The 23085-nt window shown below is 41.8% G+C and overlaps 1 protein-coding gene across 1 annotated transcript; it reads right to left on the reverse strand.

Moving 5' to 3' along the window:
• Positions 1–3633: 3633 nt before the first annotated feature.
• On the reverse strand, positions 3634–16653 carry rfwd3 (ring finger and WD repeat domain 3). The gene is made up of 13 exons (XM_072434542.1): positions 16452–16653; positions 15354–15580; positions 13272–13522; positions 12887–12942; positions 12552–12749; positions 11850–11941; positions 11300–11414; positions 10569–10806; positions 9784–9934; positions 8878–9054; positions 7713–7927; positions 4980–5194; positions 3634–4046 (listed from the first exon to the last, which is right to left on the reverse strand). Exons 2-13 carry the CDS (start codon positions 15578–15580, stop codon positions 3903–3905), a joined length of 2079 nt encoding a protein of 692 aa, XP_072290643.1. The 5' UTR covers positions 16452–16653; the 3' UTR covers positions 3634–3902.
• Positions 16654–23085: the final 6432 nt, after the last annotated feature.

Raw genomic sequence — 23085 nt, forward strand, 5'->3', positions numbered from 1 at the left:
TGAGGTGCGTTTACTGTCCTGTGTGTTTATGTCTGTCTCTCCTCGGGTGCTAAAGTGTCCCCGGTAAATAATATAGTTGGCATTGGTCGATTTACAGCATTTACTTTAGAATCGCTAAATTAATATTGTATTAAGCTGTAAAAGTAATTGAGAACGTGACAAAAATATAGTGTTTCGATTCCTTGCTGTCCTGAAGTTTACATACTCGGCAGTTCAGTAAATGTGTCTTTCTTTATGATAAGTGAATGTTGCGTGGGACTTGTTCTTGACACAGAAAATATCCCTTCTAACTTATACCTATACATTTCAATGTTCATGTGACTTATCCATTGTTCATTGTTTTACGTTGCACCAAGACAAGTTCCTATGTTTGTGAATTTTGTTCATTGACAATAAACCCTTTCTGGTTCTGAGTCTGATTCTGATTCCTATTACCTCACATGTATTATGGTAGAATAATGTCATTTCTACTTTTGATGACTTAACACGGTATAGGTGTACCTGCAGCAGCCCTGTCTCAGGATTTATAACAATGGACAAACATGCCAGACACTACAATACAGACTGAAGACTAAAATGTGACTGATATTAGCAGTGTGTCGTCTGATCTGAGTAACCTAAAGCAGAAAATTAAATACATTTTCAAATGTTCACATATGGCACACTCAGCCATTCACTCACCCATTCACTCACCCATTCACTCAGCCATTCACTCACCCATTCACTCACCCATTCACTCAGCCATTCACTCACCCATTCACTCACCCATTCACTCACCCATTCACTCAGCCATTCACTCACCCATTCACTCAGCCATTCACTCAGCCATTCACTCAGCCATTCACTCAGCCATTCACTCACCCATTCACTCAGCCATTCACTCAGCCATTCACTCACCCATTCACTCACCCATTCACTCAGCCATTCACTCACCCATTCACTCACCCATTCACTCACCCATTCACTCACCCATTCACTCACCCATTCACTCACCCATTCACTCACCCATTCACTCAGCCATTCACTCACCCATTCACTCAGCCATTCACTCACCCATTCACTCACCCATTCACTCAGCCATTCACTCAGCCATTCACTCACCCATTCACTCACCCATTCACTCAGCCATTCACTCAGCCATTCACTCACCCATTCACTCACCCACCTGAGGCAGCCGCGCTCTGGGTCAGTGCATCCGTCCACTCTGTCTCGGAGCTACTGCTGCAGAAAACCTGTCCTGCAGGGTTTCTTTGTCTGTTGTAGTTCACCATCACATTGTTGTGGTGTAGTCAGAACTCAAATTATCAGTCAAAATAAGTACCGTAGGTCTAGACTGTGGGATGGTGTGATTTGGATGAAGGTATGAGAATAGGCCAGTATTTACCAATCAAGCTGTTGGCCTAAACCAACTATAAATTGTCCTTTTCTTCTATTCCATTATATTCTTAAGTTCAGTCAGCAAAAGAAAGTAACAGGAGATTAAGTGTTTACACTACCATTACATTACATAATTGTTTAAGGGATTACAACTGTTTCTGTTAATGAAACTACAGCTTTAATTACTGAAAAATAAATTGCCTACTTGCACTCTTGAAACTGAGCTGGGGAAGAATGTCTCAGACACTCCTCTGCTCTTCTCCCTGTACACTATCTGCTGCGGTATGTATGTATGATGTACTTCCTGCGGCAGCAGAGGAAAGCCAAGTGCCAGCGCAGATGATGGTGCAGTTCTACACGGCCATCATTGAGTCCATCCTCACCTCCTCCATCACTGTGTGGTACGCTGGAGCCACAGCCAGGGACAAACAGAGACTACAGCGCATTGTACGCTCTGCTGAGAAGGTGATCGGCTGCAGACTTCCATCTCTGCAGGACCTGTACGTCTCCAGGACTCTGGGACGAGCAGGTCGGATCACAGCTGACCCTTCTCACCCTGGATGATGACTATTTGAGCAACTCCCCTCAGGCAGGAGGCCACTCCCCTCAGGCAGGAGGCCACTCCCCTCAGGCAGGAGGCCACTCCCCTCAGGCAGGAGGCCACTCCCCTCAGGCAGGAGGCCATGCCCCTCAGGCAGGAGGCCACGGTCCATCCGGACCAGAACCTCCGCCATAAGAAGTTTCTTTCCCTCTGCCGTTGGACTCAAACACATCTTAAACACTGACACTTCAACCAAAATGTACTTTTCACTCACTGCACTGTTCACCTTTTGCACTTCATAGTTAAATTCAACTGTAAATTCATGTACATAGTAACCCATTTTTAATTTTGTATCCTTTAGCAGATTTATATTTTATTTTTGACTTGACATAGGTTGTTTTATCATTGTTCATTGTTTTATGTTGCACCATATCACGTATTCATTGACAATGGCAATAAACCTTTTGATTCTGATTCTGGAAAGTTAATTTGCAATTGTATTGATAAAAAAGTAGAATAGAAGTTGCTTTGCCGTCTGACATTTCCTGCTGCCATTTATCAATTCAATGTTCATGTGACTGAATTTGTAACAGGAAAAACAATGTAGAACAAGCGCTTAATAAAAATAACCCATAATTTTATTAACATTTAAGTTGAACACAAACTGTTCTGTATAAAACATAGATATATCTACAACCAACTTCCCCCCAAAACCAGGAAGTGGTTACAACGGCAGTGGTCGTTTGGCACTTTGCGTTCAACCAGGAGCGAAGCTGAAAGTACAGCAGAAAGATGTTGTCACAGTTTTGTCACTGTTAAAATCTATTGACAATGAGAACATAAAATACATCCAAGAGTAGTTTTCCAAGCGTAATACAAAGTCATTTTGACTTTGTACAAGTATTTCTTTACCCAATTGTTGGATTGTACCATTCTAACAAGATAAACTGACCACACATTTGTTGCATTTGACATTTTGAAGGCTCTTACATACTGTTAAACTACAGACTATATAAGAATAAAATCGACACAACACATTTTTCTGTTCTTTGGCAAACATTTGCGCTGTAAAAAGTGGAAAAACAAGACTATTATTTTGTCTATGTTTAGTCAAGACAATGAGACATGATGACAATTTTAACTGGTACAAAACCACATGTTAAAAGAGTCAGGGTTACCCTAACGCCAAATGAAAATGTTGAACTGTAGGTAGATCATTTGTTGAAGTGGAAAGGTAAAACACTGATTGGTTTGCATGACCAGCCAGTCCCTCCTACATTCTGTTCAAATGCAGAAGGGTCTGGAATCGGACCATAGAAACTCTCTAAGCGTGGATCGCTCCAACCACTGCTGCTAATCTGTGTCAAGTGTCTCTCAAAGTCTCCTTTCATTTCCAGAACATTCAGACAGAATGTAAAACTTAAATTTACCTCAGACTTGACAGCTTGTTGACTCTGCAGAAGCCGGCACCATTTCTCAGTGTTTTATTTGGGTTTTTCCCTCATAATCTGCCATGTTTGTCCAGACACGAACAAACCATGTGTTTCTGGTTGGTTCATCTGCCTGTCAATCATGCCCTTTGGAAATCAGAGTGGCTGGATATGAGGATATGATTCCAGCCAAAACGTCTTTGTAAAGTATTTTCAAAGCGTGTTGTCTTGGCTGGTTTGTAATCAGCGAAATTAAAATGTTAAAAACTAAATAGATCTAAAATGAAATATTTGTATCCTGCAATATTTCTTATTCACTGGTTTTAGAAGCTGATGACTAACTTTATTTGTATGTGCTTTCTGAGACGAGCATGTGGCAGATCCTTCACGAGAAAAGTTACATAATGCACCTTTTTGCAATGATTGTAACATCTTTTGCAACTCTGCTCCTGGTTGAAGAATTGGAAATGTGTAAACTCAAGCTAAAAGCTTTAGCAGCATTGTTTCTGATTTTTTCTTCCATCCGCAGTTTGGAGTCCGGGAATGTGTCCAAGTTACTCCCACTTGTACAACTTAAGCATCTTCTCTGTGAGCGACGCCAAAAAGTGTTCTCCGTTCACAGAGAAAGGGCTGATGTCCAGCACGGGGAGGTCTGCCGGAAGCTTCTGGAGCAAATCGCCGCTGCCAGCGTCCCACACCTGAAGGAAAGGAGGGAAGAGTAAGATATGGCAAGGGACTGGGAAAAATAAAAAAAATGTTTTTAAATTTTTTCGGTATGCAATTTATACTTTACTCTACAGGAGTGAGTAGGTTTTTAAATACATCTGAAAAGTAATTTATTTTGGCTAAACAACTGCAGTTATTGAGATTTCCCCTTCTTTGTTGGGAGTCAATATTTGAAGACATTCTGCACAACTCCAAGTCCATAAAAAGAGCACAAACTTTTTGTGAAATGAGTCTAGAATGTTCTTGTTGTAATGACACATCTAACCACTCAGCTAAAGGGATGTGCAAGATATTGAAAAATTCTTATTCTTTCAAAGATGTTTTTTGATTCTTCTAGTTTAACTTTCTCGTGCAGAAGAGTGTAGAAATCCATAGCCTTTAAAACGCTACTAAATCTACTGCACAGAACGAGTGAGATAATGCGATGAATGATAATGTAAGTGAATAAAGCAGGTCAAGGAGGTGGGACTGTGAAAAGTAGCCAGCAGACAGAACATTTGAATCACTCCAGTCTTATCAGGCGGTGTAAAGAGAAGATCTTATCTGTGCTTCCAGACATGTGCTTCAAGCTCAAGAGCTGGTCATTTATTCTGAGCTGAACAAAGCTTAGATTAGAAGATGTTACAGGCACAATTACATTTATAGTTTGAGCAGTAAAAGCACATGTTTTATTCTAATGTTATGCAACATTAAACTAAAGCCTGTATTGTTTATGTTCATGAAAATGTGCATTTGTCTTTGTCTAAAGAGAAATACTAAGAAAAACAAGAGGATTCATTTTGTGTCATATTGCCCAGCCCTAGTTTGAGCTATAGGTTTGTGACAGAGGTTTGCGACAGGACACACAGGAGGCCAGAGGAAGACCAAAGAGGAGATGTATGGATGAAGTGAGGAGAATAACAGACCATAGTGGAGTTGGAGGCCTCATCTCCAGCACAGACCAGAGTCCCTGACCCCTCTGGACGCCTGAAGACCGAGTTCTTGGTGAGCAGTTTACAGGACGTCCCGGCATAGAAGGTCTGGACCGGGGTGCAGGAGCTGACTGGGGCGTCACTGGAGTCCTCCTGAGGCGTCCGGTTCAGGGCCATGAGGATGCAGCGGAGGGCGGGGTTAGCGCGGCCTGGGAAACAAGCCACAGCGACAACAAAAGGTGAATTCATGACTAACAGAGACTTCATGTGCACAAGCAACTTTTAGGAGCTTTTTAAATCATTTCATAATTGGTTTCTATTCTCACTTAACTGCTCAAAGTTGTATTTGGTGTGATTCATGCATGTTCTGAGTAATCTTTATTCTCCACGAGTCACACCCACTGCTCTTTGTGTGAAGGAGACATTTCGCAGATCTTTCCTTCCTGCTGCTGTCAGACTCTACAACAAACACTGCTAGCCCTGAACATGTGCAATACTGAATTAACCATGTGCCATACGTCATATTCATGTGCAATTACTGTAGTACTCACAAGCAATTAAGGCCATATTCATGTGCATACAACTGATAGTACGTAAATAAACAAAATAAAACACTCTTCTTTCCATCAGTATTATTTAGTCTTATGCTAGCTATTTTTACTTTACTTTATTTTTATTCTTTTATTATTATCTTATTTTTTATTTCTTTCTTTTTATTTATCTATTTTATTTCCCCCCTCCATTCCCTTTTAAGAGATGAGGAGTTTTGTTAAGAGTTTTTTTTTTAAACTTCCTATAATCTGTCCTTTCCTCCTGTTCTACTGCGTTGTAACAATGAAATTTCCCCATGTGTGGATATTAAAGGATTATCTTATCTTTACTTATAGAGTTCTGCAATGTATTATGTTAAACTGTGACACAGAATTTAGCATCTCGTGTAGGAATTTTGGCACAAATTAAATGGACTGCAGCCCTCCATAGGGCGACGTGGCAGGGGGTGCAGTGACTCTAATCTGCCATTACAATGGACAACATGATTCACAGGTCACACAATACGATATTTCACAATATATCCTGATACTGGTGACAATGACATCATATTTTTCTTCATCTTTGGCATTTCCCAAAACATTTTTTTTTAATGAGTCTTAAAATAAGACTCAGATACGAGACACTTTCTGGTATTGACACTGCATGATTCTCAGTGAAAGTATTGAATGAATCAGTTGTATTGATATTGAATCATTGAAAGTATTGCTATGGTAACACAAGGCACATCCCGTTTCCAAAATGCACTTGTTACTTCTTAAGTACAATCACTATAGTGGTTATTTATACTTTGACAGAAAGGGAGCTCAGAGGCTCAGTGCTGCCCTCTACTGTCTTTGCAGGATTGAAGACGGTAGAAATCAACTGAAATCAAATAAAATCCAGGCACAATGCACCCTCATTAATATGTATGACGTCAGCAAAATACTGCAATACTGCTATTGCGATATTTAGGTCAATTAGGTTTAAGTTAACACCAGTACGCTGTACCGTAAAGGAGCAGCCACAAAACAGTGCTGCGGTTTTCAGCCTAGAAATAAGCGGACTAGTCTAATTTGACATTTCAGATCCATATTGTGAATTCAAATGTCCAAAATATAACATAAAGATCCACGGTTGTCATAGATTAAAACTATAAAGCAGACAAAAGCACTATAGGTCTTCTTTCAGGGTGGATTTGATCATCTGAGGAACAAAACTTATTAATTGTAATCGTACATCTCAGATTATGTTGGGCTCCATTTCGACTTTATTTGTATATTTTCTAAGTAGGGAACAGGCAGGCAGCAGACTTTTGTGTGGGCTACAGTCCCACTCCCATTATTTAAAATAAAACTTTTCTGATGGTGGGTCCACTTGTTCGTCTCCATGGAGATGCTATAGCCCCGTTTTGACTGGCCTTGGCCTCCCTGACTGGTTCACTGTAGAACGCCTTGGAACAGTTCCTTTAATGCTCAGGGCCTGACTCACAGAGGTCTGCTACGTAAGCAGCTGACACATAAATGTTTTAATTGATTTTATTTCACATCTCTGCACTTCTACGCCACATTTTTATGTCTCTTTATGAAATGTATTGGGTTTGCAAAGTTTGTTGATTCAACAAATAAAGTTATCATCCCTGGAAAAATCAAGTCAGCGTTTGATAAAAAATTATGTTTCCAGTATATATCTTCTTTAAATGTTTGGTTTGTCTTGTTTTCACCAGAATCTGTGTTGTCTCATGCGATCAGCTCGACCTCTCATGGCCCACCTTAAAAAAGACTGGTACTTTAAACTGTCTGGATCCACTCTGAAGCAAACCAGTTGAAACGTGGTTTACGTTTTGCCTGGTGTGTTCCACAGTGTGGGATTAAATGTGTTCATCTTGCAATAACTGTTCTATTTTGGATATTTCTTTCCAAAACTGTAAATCTCCCATGGAGTTACATGGACCTTTGCCCACCACCTGAGATTATGTCATCAAATCTTCAAACGTGAACACAACGTAGTGGTAGATGCTGTCGGCAACTCACGGCTGCAATTTTGGGATGGACAGACCAAGATGTCCAGCCATTTTCCAAATTTATCTTTAACTGAGGACAACACACTCAAATAAAATCATTGAACGTTTCCTCCCCTGGTGGAAATACAGCCTCTGCAGTGTCATTCCCAGTTTAAATCCGTGACCTCTGCACTCACCTGGCCTGTATGTGACCAGACAGTGTCGGCTCTCTGGCTCCACCTGGATGTCAGTGCAGCCGGAGGTCTCCAGCGGTAGGATGTGGGGTCTGTAGGTCGTCTCATTCACCTGCTCCCAAAAACAGCCCCCTTCCAGAGAGCCAGCGATCAGCCCGCCACAGGGGAACGAGCTGGAGGCGGCCCGGGGCACGTAACACAGAGAAGCAACAGGACACCTGAGGATGAGAGGCAGATTGGTTGGCATTGCTGATAGTTGAATGTCCCTGGTTTGGGAGTGCGGGGCTGGGGGGCGTGAATGCTGGCCTTTTAACGTCGACAAGTTGTGGCTATAGTCGGTACATTAGTCGTCCTCCGATGCCAACAACAACAACAACATGGTAAAGCACAGAACAAGAGTGACACTAGCACTAATATCTTGTTTATTTCTTCTGCCTCGCCACAATCTCACACAAGTCTCTCCTGAGTTCACGTGTGCATGATGTGTTCCTGGCTCCTCTCCGCTTTTGTGCCAAGACCAGTGAGAGAAAACCACTCCAGCAACACACCTACGGCCGAACATGTGTCATAAAGCGGGTTAAATACGACACATGAGCTTATCCTTTACTGATGATATGAAACGTGTAAAGGCCACAGAGGCAGGGTGAGACAAAAGGTGGTATATTATTGTGGCTGCCAGGATTCAATGAATGCAGGAGAAACACTGTGGTTATAGTTATGGTATATAATATAATATAAGATATCGGTGGGTTTCCCCGGACAACAAGCCGAATCTCTGGTTTCCATATATACAGTTGTACTGTAACGTCTGTACTTCAACTTCTTTGATTTTAAAAATGCTACTGTGTGCTATCTGTATAATGCTCAAAATTGTTTTTTTGCTCAATTATTGAAATAATCCATGATTTCTTTCAATTATTGACACTGTAACAAATATAGGGAAATTCTTAATGCATTAAACAATTAATATTCCTCTACCGTTTGACTAGCTTTTATTAGAGTATATATTAGATTGAAAAGTATTGATTATGCTTCTTAAAATGTTGCTACGGTTTAGTTTTATATTGTGACCCGATTTCTGTTCAATCTCGACATCCCAATGAGAGACATATATTTTAACTTGTATTTCATATTTTAGACCTTATGTGGGTGAAATTTGACTTGGTACCTGGAGCGCAGCGGCTGCAGCTCCTGGATGTGGGTGCTGGTGTCTCTGGTGTCATAGACGAGCACAGAGCCGTTGATGAGGCCGGCGTACACATAGTTACTGTTGTCCAGGCACCAGCAGCAGCTCCACACTGGCCGGCCCGCGTTGTAGGTCTGCACCACCGTGTTGGTCAGCAGGCTGTGGCACCAAAACACACTCAGTGTAGTAGAGATGTCACAAGACATTTAGTGTTGTGATTATGTACGAATAAACATCAACACTTTGGTTGATGGTCTCAGTAATCGTGAATAATCAAACAGTGACATCCTTTCAGCAGCTCACCATTCATCTAGTATGTGACCAGCTTCATGAAATCAAATTATCTGAACAACATAGTGAAGTAACCTTGGCAATGGCAACAAGATTCTGATGATTTTTGTGAGTTCACAAAATCTTCAGAATCCATCTTGTTCAGCTTCCACTGTTGCGTTTCATAGCGAAATGGGCCGAAACCTCATTGGTGCAGGACTGGACCAATCACAGGGCACCATTGTGGTCTGGCCGGAGCCAAATGTGAAGGGCCAACACAAACATGGTGGTGCCGACAGGCGTACCTCGGCCTTTTATAGTAGAAATGATTTACCAGTAGTTTTTCATAAACGTGCAACCAATCAACAAGTATTTGAATGTCCCAATCACTTCCAGATTGATGTTTACTCAATCAACAGCAACACATATGAAAGTTAATGTGTTTATGTCACATTTCTTAGTTTCTCACAATCATAATGTAACCTGAATAATCTCGATCATTGATTAACTTGACATTTGTTCAATCATTATATACAAATGCATATAAAAATAATAAGGGTCAGAAATGTAATTGGAAAAAACAAAACTCCCCTTGTACAGACAAGTGGAATCCATTACCTGGTGAGTTTGATGGTGTTGTCCAGAGCGGCCGACAGCAGCAGACTGTCGTTCTGTCGGTTGAAAGAGAGGCCTCGGATCTGTTTGCTGTGGATAGGGACGTACTGACACGCCTTCATGTTCACAACACTCATCTTTTTCACACCACAACCTGCAACAGAGAGAAATCCGGTCAGGTTTACAGTGGTTTATCAAAGTGTTGTTCTGAATGAGGTTCAGAATGTGGTTCAGAATGAGTCGTCTGTGACCACAGCCAAGACTGAGGTTTGTTCTTCTAGAACTATCAAAATATTTTCCATTTATATCCATTTGTTATCAGAACTTAAAGAAACTGCCATTATTTAATGTTGAAAATAACATTCTATAATATATTTGTAGTAGTGATTGTATCATCATTGTAGTGTCTGTACGATATTTAGTATTGAAATGAAGTTCTTATACAAGGATATGGCTCGACAAATTTTGCTACTACAAAATTCTGTCAACCGGATACAAGTTTAGAATGAAGACGCTTTATCACCAACAATTATTTTAATAGTCGATTAGTCAGCTATTATTTCTTTCCATTAGTTGACTAGTTAAAAATCAGAATCAAATCAGACATTTTGATAAAAAATGTCCCTTTCTTTGTTATAAAAAGGTCTTTTCAAGTGTTTTAGCGTCTTTATAATCCAGATAACGATTACAATTAAATACAAATAGGATTATTTTCATAGTTGATTAGTCACAATCAGCGACTAAATATTAGATCAAACAATTGGAGCTGAACATGACGACAGACTTGCCTGGGACCAGTGTGGCGTGGGGAGAGGGCTGAGAGGCCAGGAGGCAGCTCAGAGGTTCACAATAGGCCAAAACCCGACAGCCTCCTGTTTGGGACATTAACACAGCTTTGGAGAAACCGTACTGGCCCGATCTGGATCCATCCGCTCTCTGTGAGGAACCAGAGAGAAGCGACGAGGAAGAGGAGGAGGCAGAGGGAACTGAGCTTCGACCTGTTTGGGACATTAAAGACCTCAACTCCTGCAGAAGAAAGAATACAGATATGAGAAACAACTGTACTCTATTATACAGGATAATATGAAAGGTATTTCAGGGACAGAGATGAGCGAACAAATCATCTGTATCATTGTAGAAGAGCTGCTCTTTCCCCTGCTGTTCAACGACCGTAAGAGCAGACATTGAGTATGGGATTTCATTTCATCAAATGCATAAAGAAACAGAAGAGTAAAGTGGTCCCAAAGTCTTAAGGATAGTTTTGGCCAGCAGGCTTTATTATTTATTAGACAGGACAGCATGAAATGGGATGGAGGGAGGGACATTCAGCAAATTGTCAGAATTAAATTGAACTCGTAGCACTGTTCAAGAATGTGCCTGCTCCTTGCATTAGCTCATTCCAACACTAGCTCTGCCTGTAGTATTTTAACACAATCTGTTTGATTTTCTGTGTAACGCAGGGGCAATAATGTCTGTTAAGATAGGTTTAACTCAAAAATAGCAACTTTATTTTGTTTACCTGTAGTTCCTTCCGAATCTGTCCAAACTGGTTGGTGACCACCTGAAGTCTGAGTTTGTCTTGAGCCGACTCCAGTTCAGCTTTTCTTCGCAGAGACTGTTCATGTTCCAATGCTCTGGAAAGACACACATCATGACATGTTATGAACGAGGATAATGAATGTTCACTTTATTAGCCACATTCTCCTATGTAAAAACAGGGATCTTACGTTCTCTATATTATTCCCATGTTGGTACAATATTATATCAATATTGCAGGGAACCAGCACTTACAAGCCTTTAGTGCCATTATTACTGTGATATTAATTACGATTTTAAATATACAAGAATGGTAATTTCCTCTTGTTGGCTGCGATATAACTGAGCAAAGACTAAGGTCCATGTCAATGTTTTTTGAGCACCAACAAATCAAAGTATTTAGGCAGAATATCTTGTAATTCAACACATTTATACATAACAGTCCAAATTATTGAGCCGAAGTGACCAGAGAGTTTGGACACTAACTTAGAACCTGGTACATTTCTCAATAGTTGCCTAAAAACGTCACACACCTCTTTAAAGTCTCTTGCTCAGAGTTGTCGAGTGCTCTCAGCTTTGTGACGTACAGCTTCACAATATCTGAGCGCTTTGCTTTTTTGTTGCACTGTAAAGAAAACAGAAATGAATCAGTGTTTAATTTAGTGGGGGCCTCTAGAAACATACATGATAAACATGCCCTACTATAGAAGCCATAAACTCATTTCCATCCATTCACTCTCACAAGCACATGAACACTGGAGACAATGTGAGTCAAGTGTCTGGCCTAGGGAAACAACAACAGTGCGCAGTACAACCCCCCTCGCTGCTGTCACATGGCATTCCCAGTGGTCTCCCATCTGAGTACTAACCAACCTTGTTTAGCTTCAGAGACACTGACAAGACGATATGGCAGATTTATCCAAAAAGGGCAATTCAGGGTCTAGCTCTCTGGCCATGTCAATATTACAATAACATTACATTATTTCTTGTTTAACTGCATACATACAGCCAAACATAAAACACAAAACATTAAACACATTAGTGTGCATCACGAAACAAAAGTGCAGCATTCACTTTTCAGTACAATAAGCCTGATAGCAGAAGGAATGAAATCATTTGCATAGTGGTTGGTCTTTAGTTGTGTGGTGACATATCGCCACCCAGAGGGCATAAGTGCAAAATGCAACAGCAGCACATTGTCTGGCTCAGTCTTGGACTTATTGCTTTTCACTAACCTGTGGACATTTAGCAGATGTACCAGCTGATTTGATCCATCTCTGGATACAGGTGAAGCCAAAGAGGTGCCCACAACGTAGGGCAGAGGGTCTGTGCTCGCCGGCTGTGGTCCAGGGCTCAAAACAGATAGTGCATGTGTCTCCCTCTCCCTCCTCTGTGTGTGGGGACGGGGACGGGTCAGAGGCCGCCTGGACTGCCTGCACAAGCATTAGATTCATATGAATTAATATTCTCAAGCAGAGGAATGTTGCAAAAAAAAAATATTTTTTTTCTCTCCCAAGTTTGAACACAGAGTTGTGTGAATGTAGTATTGTGAAATATCTGGGTATGTTACCTGGGCACTTTGACTTGGAGCATCTGTCCTTTCTGTACTTGGAGCTGAACTGGTGCCTTAAAAATATTTACAATTAATAATTAACAAACACTGTAGGCCCCAAGAGTGAGCTGCCTGGTACCACTATTCAATTACACTTCAAATTAATTAATTTGTAAATTTAAACAAAACAATGAATTGTCTATTCATGCAGTATACAAAAGTCCAAAATTAACTTATTGTTTCCTAATGCTGACTTCATGTGGCTGAGTAAATATGGAGGGGTAAGAAACCATGTATTTTCTTGCTCTTTTGGCAAATGCAATATATAATTAATACAAGCCAATTCCCCCTTCTGAGAGGGACATCGGCTGCATTACAGAACCTGAAAACAAGCACCACTCACTGGCTTCCTGTGGTTCCGGCTGTGAGACTGTCCTGCTGATGTGGGGGCTGGCAGGAGGGGCAGGTTGGTCAGTCTCGGGGGCTGCAAGAGGGGCTTGGTTGGTGGTCTCCTCTTCATCTGATTCACTGATTTCTGTGGTGCTGCTGGACTCTGGGTCTGCAGCACTCGCAGCCGGAGCTCGAAGCAGGAAGTCGGGGAAATCTCTGGAGGGAGCAGCCGTTTGACTGGGGTAGTGCACTCTCAGGCCCTGTCTGCAGAGAACACAGGGCAAAAGGTAATGACTAAAAATAAAGTGTCAAAGAAGGCAAATGTTTTTTGCAATCAATCACAACTGAATGGAAATTGTATTTAGGGACTATGACGTCCTCTTCAAACAACAACATATCCCATCTCCAATGAGGTCTAATTATGTAAAAAAAAGCTTGCCCAAAACTATGCAGTTTAAAACTGTACATATTCTGAAATGTCCTATTCTTGTAATAAGAGGCCAATATTATCTTGAATGTTAATAATCTTAGATGCGATTACGGAGTATAAGGGCCAACCAAAAAAAATGTCGGGCACTACGAGAATCCCGGTGCAGTGCCCCCATGTCAGGTCCTGGACCTTTAAAATTACGTACTCCGGTGTTGGGTGCTGCGTGTGTTGGAGCTGCGCTCACGCCATGATGTTTGGATGATGGCGTGTGAATTAAACATATTGCTTTTTGGCTGTGCCAAACACGATCCAGGCGTCAGGAGGAGCTGAGAAGCGCAGACTGCAAACAGCTGTTTTGTGTTCTGTGTGTTTTATTGGGTTTGTCCAAGGGATGACAAAAGGTTAGAATCGGTGCATAAAACTTAAGTGCACACAATGCAAGAATAGTGATTGTGCGCAAACTGCCCACGTAGAGAATCAACTTGGAGGAGCAGAACATGTGTGACTAGATAATATGCAATGGCTGAAGCCATTGCGAGTGTCTGCGTTCTTGCGTAAAAGTACAACATGTGTGTAAGTAGTACTGGCGGGACTACATGCGTGTAAGTAGTACTGGTGGTACTACTTAAGATAAAAAGTCAGATTTAATTGACAACAAATTACATTAAAGCTGCGCTAGCGGCGATGATGGCTTTCGATGGCTTACCGCACAACACCCTTCCCACCCGTGTATGTTTTCTGCTGCGTTTTGTGGAATATCAAACGAAGCGCAGTAATTCACCGTTGATGATTGCGTAGTTTGCGATTCAAATAGTCTCCCCAAGCTCTTATCTCGAAAGAAAATACCAGAGACAGTTGTAAAAATAAAATGCTTGATGTTGAGTTGACCAATGAGAAAAGTGACCCGCCTATTATGTGTGAAATGTGAAATAGAAGACTCGTAAGAGGGAGAAACGCTGAGAGAAGTTGGGAAGTCAACAGCTTGACTCGGCTAGCCTTTCTCTCCCTTGCAAGCCAAACAAAGTCTGACGTTTCTGTGTTGTTTTATATTCTAAGTTGAATTATGTCATTACGTCATTACGCAGACACTCAAATATAACACTGAGGCTGCTCCTCCTGTCGGCGGCTGTGGCACGGAGCACGGCTGGTGTTTGAGCGCATGGTGCACTACGGATACGCCATGGAGAAAGTAAAGCCTTTATCCAACAGTTTGTGAGTGATACGTAACAGGAAAGGTGCTGCTAAACTGCAGTGTCTTGTCTTGTAATCAACACACACGTAAGACATTGTTTTAAAGGCGAGGAAACACTTTAACATCTGTTGCTTTTATGTAGTTCTAAACTGTCAACTCATCCAAGCCAGTTCTTTTGCATCCTGGCTGTGGTGCTTAAAGTGAACTGCTCACGTCACTTTGAATCGGAACATTGATACCGGCCCCCGACTTTATTCTTCTTAAAATCTGAGTTTATTCTCATTAAATTACGAGTTTATTCTAGTTAATTTACGACTTTTTTCTCATTAATAACATCTTTTTTCTCATTAATTCATGTTATTATTCTCGTAGTGCGGCGCATTTATTTTGGTTGGCCCTTACACTCCGCTGTATGAAGTAAATTGGATCGCAATTATATTTTAAAAAAAACAACTCATAATCACAGTGCCCACCTTACTCTCCTGCGTATCTGCGGCCCAGCACGACCCGCTGCTCTCTGGCTGAAGGCCCAGGTGGCAGGGAGTCGTGGAGGGACCCGTCGCCTCAAAACGTCCCCTTCCTCTTCATCCACCTCTGTGCTGCTCCCAGAGTCTGACACCGCAATGGGCTCATTCTGGGCCCCAGTCTGAGCTCCAGCTCTGGTCTGAACCCCCGGAGTGTCCACCTCCATCGCCTCCATCTGCAAATGTACATTTGTTGATACAGTTTAACATTTGGTAAAATCTATGCATACATTATTCCAACAAAGAGAGAGAAAAAAAAAATGTCTGTCTACCACAGTCTACTTTCCAATAGGCGAATAACTGGAAGCTTGATCCGCCACAATACCAGATGATCATACAAATAAAAGGAGTGAATACTGTGTACTATCTGAGAACGCACAAAGATGACCAACACCAACTCCAGACCGAGGATTGTGGGGCCTTGTAAGCAAAACAAAGCTCATGAAGTCAAATATCAACTGACAACATGTACACTTGTTTTGCACCAAGCATTACACTTGCATTTTAGGCAAGTTCATTAAGCTGACCTATAGTGAGGATATATTGTCTTTCCAGTGCAAAAATCACTCATCTGCCAGATTTGTATCGACGCTGTAAATGTAGTTGCTACCCGATTTGACTCAATCTCTATCTGCGCATCCGTAGTATGGGCTTCCAAATAGAGTATGGCAACACCACATGGGCAAACATAAGGAAGCGTTTTATAAATGTTAATCAAAAGTATCCTCAGTTCAAAATAATAACTTATCTAATGCTGCCAGCAAATACGCATAGATCAATACACAGCCACTCAATAGTTCAGATGAATAGAAAGAATAGATATCGAGAAAATTCAGTATTTGTTGTTCAAATCTAAGCTAGCTAACGGTAGCTAGCCTTAATTGAAAAATCATAGCGAACACAGATGACACCTATGAGATTCTTAGTCCAAGGCAAAGCATGTCTTTACCTTCTTCTCCTGTAGTACAGTAAATCACAAAGGGCGGGCCGAGGGCAGACAGTTGCAAAGATAGCTTAGCGACAAGCTAACATCGCGGGTCAACTTACCTTGGAGAAGATGGAGGTTTAGCCGCTGCAGATGAGGTTCTGAAAGGGATTTCTCAACAATCCCATAGTCGTACCACTGTTAAAATAAATAACAGACAGTGTCCTGGTATAATTATGAGTTTATCCTGCTGAAAGACTGCATTATTTTACTTTGGCTCGAATCTCCCGGCGCCTGTGCACTCGCCCCGCCTTATCCTGCGCTTACTTCTTCTTCTTGTGTTTTTTTTTTGGGAGGTGGCAACCAACGTTTGGGTGTATTTCTGCCACCTACTGTGCCGGAGTGTGGGCCACAGTATCTAGTTTAGTACATTCCCATCTTCTTCAAATCCGCTTTATCAGTTCTGTCTCCCTTAAGACCTTTGATAAGGCCTTACACCCCCCTTCAGTAAACACTTCCTCTCTGCTCCTGACAAAATCCCGCTTAAAAACCTCCCTCTTTACATCGTACCTACTGCAGCGCAAGATGTCATGTTCCAAGTCTCTGCTCCACACTCACACAATCCTGTTGGGTGTTTGCCCTGTAACATTAGTTTTATTCAGCCCAGTATGTCCCAACCTTTAAAGGTGCCATATCATGCCTTTTTTTCCACGTTTCGTAGTCTATCCTAAGTGTATAATTGATAATAATAAGGGTTTTGCAACACCCTTAACATAATAGTTAAGAAATATCACCCAGACCTTGGACCCCCTCACCAACCCGGAAATGCAAACGGCTTGGTTTGATATTCGCCCCCACCCTTGTGAAGAGCGATCTGGCTCCCCCGCCCAACCCGTGACGTAGTCTCAGAGCGCGTGTGTGCCCCGCCCACCCGTGACGTAGAGTGTGCCCCACAGCTGTGTGCTGTAAGCTCCGCGGAGCAGCGCGGAGTGAGTGAGAAAGAGTCTACTTTGAGACTGAATAAAAACTGGTGTTGATTCTACAGCGTGCGCAGAACAGATATATCTATAGATCTATATATCTATATCTATATCTATATCTATATCTATATATATATATATATATATATATATATATATATATATATATATATATAGATCTATATATATATATATGTCTTATGTCTTATGTCCATCGCGCTCTTATTTCCTGTTTTTTCGGTATCGGATAGAACTTCTCTCCGTTTATTTTCCCGGTTGCTGCATCAACTGCCACATCAACCTTCACCATTGTGATAATAGTAAAGAGTGCGATATCATTAATGAAGTTTTGGGCCTCTTTGAGCCGTGTTTCGTCGTAAATCGAAGCAGAAAAACTCCGGAATGGGCTTGTGGGGAGACAGCAGCGTGGAGCCGGGGGGAAGGGGGCGGGAGGCGAGGGGGGAGGGGGTGGAGAGGGGGGATGGTGACTCGTGCCTGCCCTTATGACGCGGTCTTGCCCCACCGCCCGTCAGTTTGGAGATTCGAGGAAAGGAGATAGTCTGTAATATAGCTAAACACTGTGGGAATCAATCAAAAAAACACTCTGGGTACATATATGAAGCACAAATAGCAATGTAAGAAGGTTAAAAGCTCTGAAAAGTCGATTTTGCATGTTATGGGACCTTTAATCTTGAGGACAACCAGGGGGCGATAGCTTTATCAAACCCAGTATACAGACAGAGAAGCAAACATATAGACATAAAGTACCATTTTGTACGGTCTGCACACACAGAAGTTAAAATATCTATAAAATATTGTCCTACTGCAAACATGGTAGCTGATGTCCTTACCAAGCATTTGACAAAAGCTAAGTTTGAGAGTTTTAAGGGATATTTGTTTGGAGAGTAATGTGAACATTGCAAATATACCAAATGTTTTATTTTGGAGTTGTTTTGAAGTGTTTAGAACTTTGCCAGTCTGCCAAATGTTTTATTTTGGGGTTATATATTTTTGTTTTTTATTTACCATTATAGAGAGCTATTCACTATTGGAGTGTTGAGCAAACTTAGTAATAGAGCAAAGCAAATGTTAAATAGCCTGTGAGTCACGTGTGTTACCTGCACTGGGGATGTTTTATGAGCCTGCGCAATAGACGGTCGCTGTGATTTTCTCAGACCAAAGAGACGACATTTGTCTTTGTATTGGCAGATTAAAGATTAAAGATTGAGGCAGAGGGAGATGAAAATAGCAAACGGGGAAAGCCTCAATGAAATAATAACGAACAACTAACAACCAACCACTGCTGTCGTACAGGTATGTAACACGTTATTTTTAACACTTTTAAGACTTTTGTTCAGTTACTTCAACTTTCTGAACTAATGGTCTCAGTAACGCTAAGCTAGCGTTATCACTTTTTTACTTTGATTTCGTGTTTTGAAATATATTTATATTAAGTTCATGTGGCATTGTTACTATTATAAAGCACTAACTAAAAGTATTATTAGTGTATTATTCTCCCATGTGTACACGCTGTTTTGTATTGTACTTGAATGGACTGCCATCAAATGGCAGGTATTTTTGTCAATATTATGTTATAATGTATATTTATTTAGTTTTATTTATTGGTGGGCATGTTGGGTTCATTGCAGCGTTTCACTCAGCTTGTGCACTCTCTCCCGTGCCATCTGACTGTGACATCTTTGCAGAATACTCAGTCTTGGTACACCAGGTATATAATGCAGGACAGGAGACTCGTGTGTCGTTTTTATCGGTAGCCGCACTGTTCACTGCTCCGGTCCCGTGAGTGAAGTGAACAGGAGGTTCCGCCTTTATTAATTGAACAGAGCGTATCCCTACGCCGAACAATATAGTGCTTACATGTAGTGGAACACATCGCTCTCTAACACCCCCACTCGATGGTGCCACTCACATTTCAATAAGCATTAGTTACCAAACATATAATCACAAAACTTTTCAATTTTGACCCTTGTGGCAGATTTTGTGAACACATCTGCGACCATGTTCTCAGTAGGACAGTACACAAGGAGTATTTTACCCTGCAACACATTAGACCTGATAAAGTGGTATTTAATGTCTACATGTTTGCTCCGCTGGCGGTTTACAGGGTTCTTCGCAAGACGTATAGTCCCTTGGTTGTCCTCAAAGACCTTTGTTGTTGGTTCAAAGTTAGGGTCCATGTCCCTCAAAAGTTGTGTGAGGTAAAGTGCTTCTTGAATAGTAGCGGCTAGCGCCACATATTCTGCTTCACACGTTGACAGTGCAACAGTTTGCTGTTTCTTTGTTTTCCACGAAACAATCGCACCGTTCTGGCTTAGACTGTAGCAGTAGCCTGTAATGCTCTTTCTGTCCTCTGGGTCGTTGGCCCAGTCTGCATCAGAATATCCCATTAGTTGAAGTTTAGTGTCACATTTGTGGTAACACAACTTATAGTCCTTTGTCCCTTGTAGGTACCTGTACACATGCTTTAAAGCTGTCATGTGTTTCTCTCTGGGATCTGACAGATATTGTGACAATCTGCTCACTATCCAACTCACATCAGGCCTAGTACAAGTCATGATATAGATGAGGCTGCCCAACATACCCCTGTATTTTCTTTGATCAGTTTGATCCCCGTCTGGAGTCAAATCACACTTTATTTCACTAGGAGTTGCTCTGGATTTGCAATCAGACATTCCAAATCTTTCCAAAATTTTGGCAATGTATCTGGTCTGGTTCATTGTGATAGAACCCTCTTTTTGTGTGAAATCAATCCCTAAGAAATGAGTAAGTTGTCCGAGGTCTTTCATTTTAAATGTACTTTTCAGTTCCTCTTTGACCTCCTTTAAACACTTTTCATTGGTTGCAGCCACAACAATATCATCAACCCATACTAACAAAATTACATTTTCATTTTCAGACAGTTTTGTGTAAATACAGTGGTCTGCCTGACTTTGCACAAAGTTCTTCTCAAGCAAGAAATTGTGAAGCATAATGTTCCAATTTCTGCCCGACTGTTTAAGCCCATAGATTGATTTATGCAATTTACACACCAGTTGTGCACCATTTTTTGGTTTAGCCTGAAAACCTTCTGGTTGTTCCATGTATATTTCGCAGTCAATAGGTGCATGCAAGTAAGCTGCTTTAACGTCCATTTGATGTAGTTTCAAATCATGCTGTGCTGCCAGCTGCATCAGCACACGTAAGGAAGTCAAATTAGCAGTCGGTGAGAATGTCTCAGAATAGTCCAGTCCCTCCACCTGACTGTATCCTTTTGCCACATACCTGGCCTTGTATGTTTCATTTCCCCGGTCATCTTCTTTGAGCGCATAAACCCACCTTCCCCCCACTCTCTGTCTACCCACTGGTAACGGTACAAGTGAGAAGGTGTCATTTTCTTTAAATGTCTCCATTTCATCTCTCATTGCCTTTTTCCAGTTGTCAGCCATTGGTGATGCCAGAGCCTCTTTAAAGGTTTGTGGCAGCCCAACTGTAGCTCTGTAACAGTAGTCGATAGTTAACTCACTGCTCTGCACTGTACATTCATAGTCATCCAAATACTTTGGTTTCTTTCTAATTCTACCTGTAAGTGGCGTCTGTGTATCAGTCTTTGCGTCACTGTCTGGGTTAGAAACCTGCTCGTTGTTTGTTTCTTCCCAGTCAGTCTGTGGTAGAGTCATTTCAGTTGGTGCCGTTACCCACTCAACGTAGTGGTCCTCTGCTTGGTCCATGTCAGTCTGTGTCTGCCTCTCAGTCACTTCTTTTGTTATGAAGTGGACCAATCTGTGTTTTTGAACTTTGTTCGTCTCTGGAAAATAAATCAGATAAGCTGGTGAATGACGGTCAAAACTCACAAAAATTCCCTTTTTGCCTTTTGGATCTAGCTTTTTCCTGTTTTGTTCATACACCACACAATCTGAACCAAACTTTTTCATTTTTGACAAATCTGGTCTTTTGCCAGTGAAAAGGTAATAAGGTGTCTCTCCTGTTCTCTTACAGTAACACCTGTTTCTTATGATGGCTGCAGTTCTAGCCGCATAGGGCCATAGCTCTTTTGGTAGTCCTGACTCTATCAACATGCAGCGCACCATTTCAAACAGTGTACGCCAGTTCCGCTCTGCAGTCCTATTCTGATGGGGAGAGTAGGGTGCTGACCTCTCATGCTTAATAGTATTGTCCAACAGTAGTGACTGATACTCCTCAGCAACAAACTCTGTCCCATTGTCGGATCTCAGGCGTTTCACTTTACCGTAAGGTGCTGTGTCGGCCAAGAACTGTTTTGTAGCTTCTACTGCCTTGTTTTTGTTTTTAAGGAAATACACATAGATTGCACCAGAAAAATCATCAGTGAAAGTGATCGCATATTTGTACCCTTCAGGTGACTCTGGGCTAATAGGCCCACCAAGGTCTGTATGTATGAGCTCTAAAGGGGCTTTGGCTCTTACATCTGCCTCTCTGTTTCTGCTCTGGATGAATTTTCCCTGAAGACATGTTTTACACTGATTTGGTTTGCACTTTCCATCTTTGATTTTCATGCCATCTACAACCGTTTCAAGTTTTACTATGTCACCATAGTTGCAATGACCCATTATCTCATGCCAAGTTTTCAGATCAAAACATGCATTACAAGAATCATTACAGCTCTCTTCCACAACGTCCAAATAGTATAGTCTGTCTTTTACCTTCATGTCACATGTGGTACCATCAGGGAGGATCATTTTGTTATTGTTCAACTCAAAGTTGAACTTAGCTCCTTTTGAAGCTGCTGCCTCCACAGAAAGGCTGTTCTGTGGGTATCCAGGGATCAAAAGGGCGTTGGTAAGCTTGACACTGACCACTCGGCCTCTGCTGTCAGCAAGTTTGATCTGGGCGTCGCCTTTCTTCAGCACGCTGCCAGTGATCCGCGATCCATCTGCCAGCTGCATGACGTGGTTCTTTGGCCAGAACGTCTCGTCGAATCTGGTGAAAGCTCCTTCGTTGGTGAGGTTGTGAGGTTGCCATTCCGTCGCCTTGAGTAAGAAGGTTTCCTCCTCTGTTCCCTGGTTGTCTCTAGCGTGAGAACTGTACTGCCCAGTGTCTTTTATGGCGGCCACCTTGCTGTTGTTTGGTGTAGCAGGAGCCCTGAAATCACGTTGTGCTTTCTTCTCTTTGTATCTACAGTCTCTTGCTTTGTGCCCAACTTTATCACAAATAAAGCATTCCCCTTTGAAGTATTTCTTCTCCTTGTAGTCTTTAAACTTTGGTTTGACAGCTCTGTAGTTTGCGGTCATTACCTCGTCGGCCCGTGGTCTGCTGCGGTAGCATAGCGAGCACTCGAAGCTCCTCAGCCTGGCTTTGAACTCGTTGAAGGTTAAAACTTCTCTTGTCTGAGTGACATGCACAGAAAATGGATTGTATTCGTCTGTGACTCCTTTTAACACCATAGATACCAAGAGTGCATCACTGAGGGTCTCTTTAGCTCTGTTTAGTGCGGCCACTATCTTCTCAACACGTGCTAGATAGTCCGCTAGCTCTTCCCCACTAGCCATTAGCACATTGGTTAGCTCCGTGTAAAGCCCCACCATCCGCGGCTTTTCTTCAGACTCAAAATGGCGCCTCAGTATTTCCAAACTTTTCTTTCCATCGTCTGGCGCCTCATATAGGATTAGCAAAAGTGTCTTATCATCCAAACATCCACACATTTCTGCATATGCTAGTTCATTTTTCCTACCGGCCTCCACCGCCTCTTGTGGGTTAGCCGCTGCAGCTTCCTGACCTCCGAGGATAGCGTCTTTTAGGC

Source organism: Eucyclogobius newberryi, unplaced genomic scaffold (assembly GCF_026437365.1).
Source record: "Eucyclogobius newberryi isolate DKJ021-1_F unplaced genomic scaffold, fEucNew1.0.hap1 SCAF_7, whole genome shotgun sequence".
NCBI classification, from domain to species: Eukaryota; Metazoa; Chordata; class Actinopteri; order Gobiiformes; family Gobiidae; genus Eucyclogobius; species Eucyclogobius newberryi.

Excerpts from the sequence above, each read along its gene's own strand:
- rfwd3 (XM_072434542.1), bottom strand. The coding sequence starts at position 15,580 with ATGGAGGCGATGGAGGTGGACACTCCGGGGGTTCAGACCAGAGCTGGA. Across the intron at positions 13,523-15,353 it reads CAGATACGCAGGAGAGTAAG|ACAGGGCCTGAGAGTGCACT; the intron begins GTGGGCACTGTG and ends TGTTCTCTGCAG. Across the intron at positions 12,943-13,271 it reads GCCGGAACCACAGGAAGCCA|GCACCAGTTCAGCTCCAAGT; the intron begins GTGAGTGGTGCT and ends AATATTTTTAAG.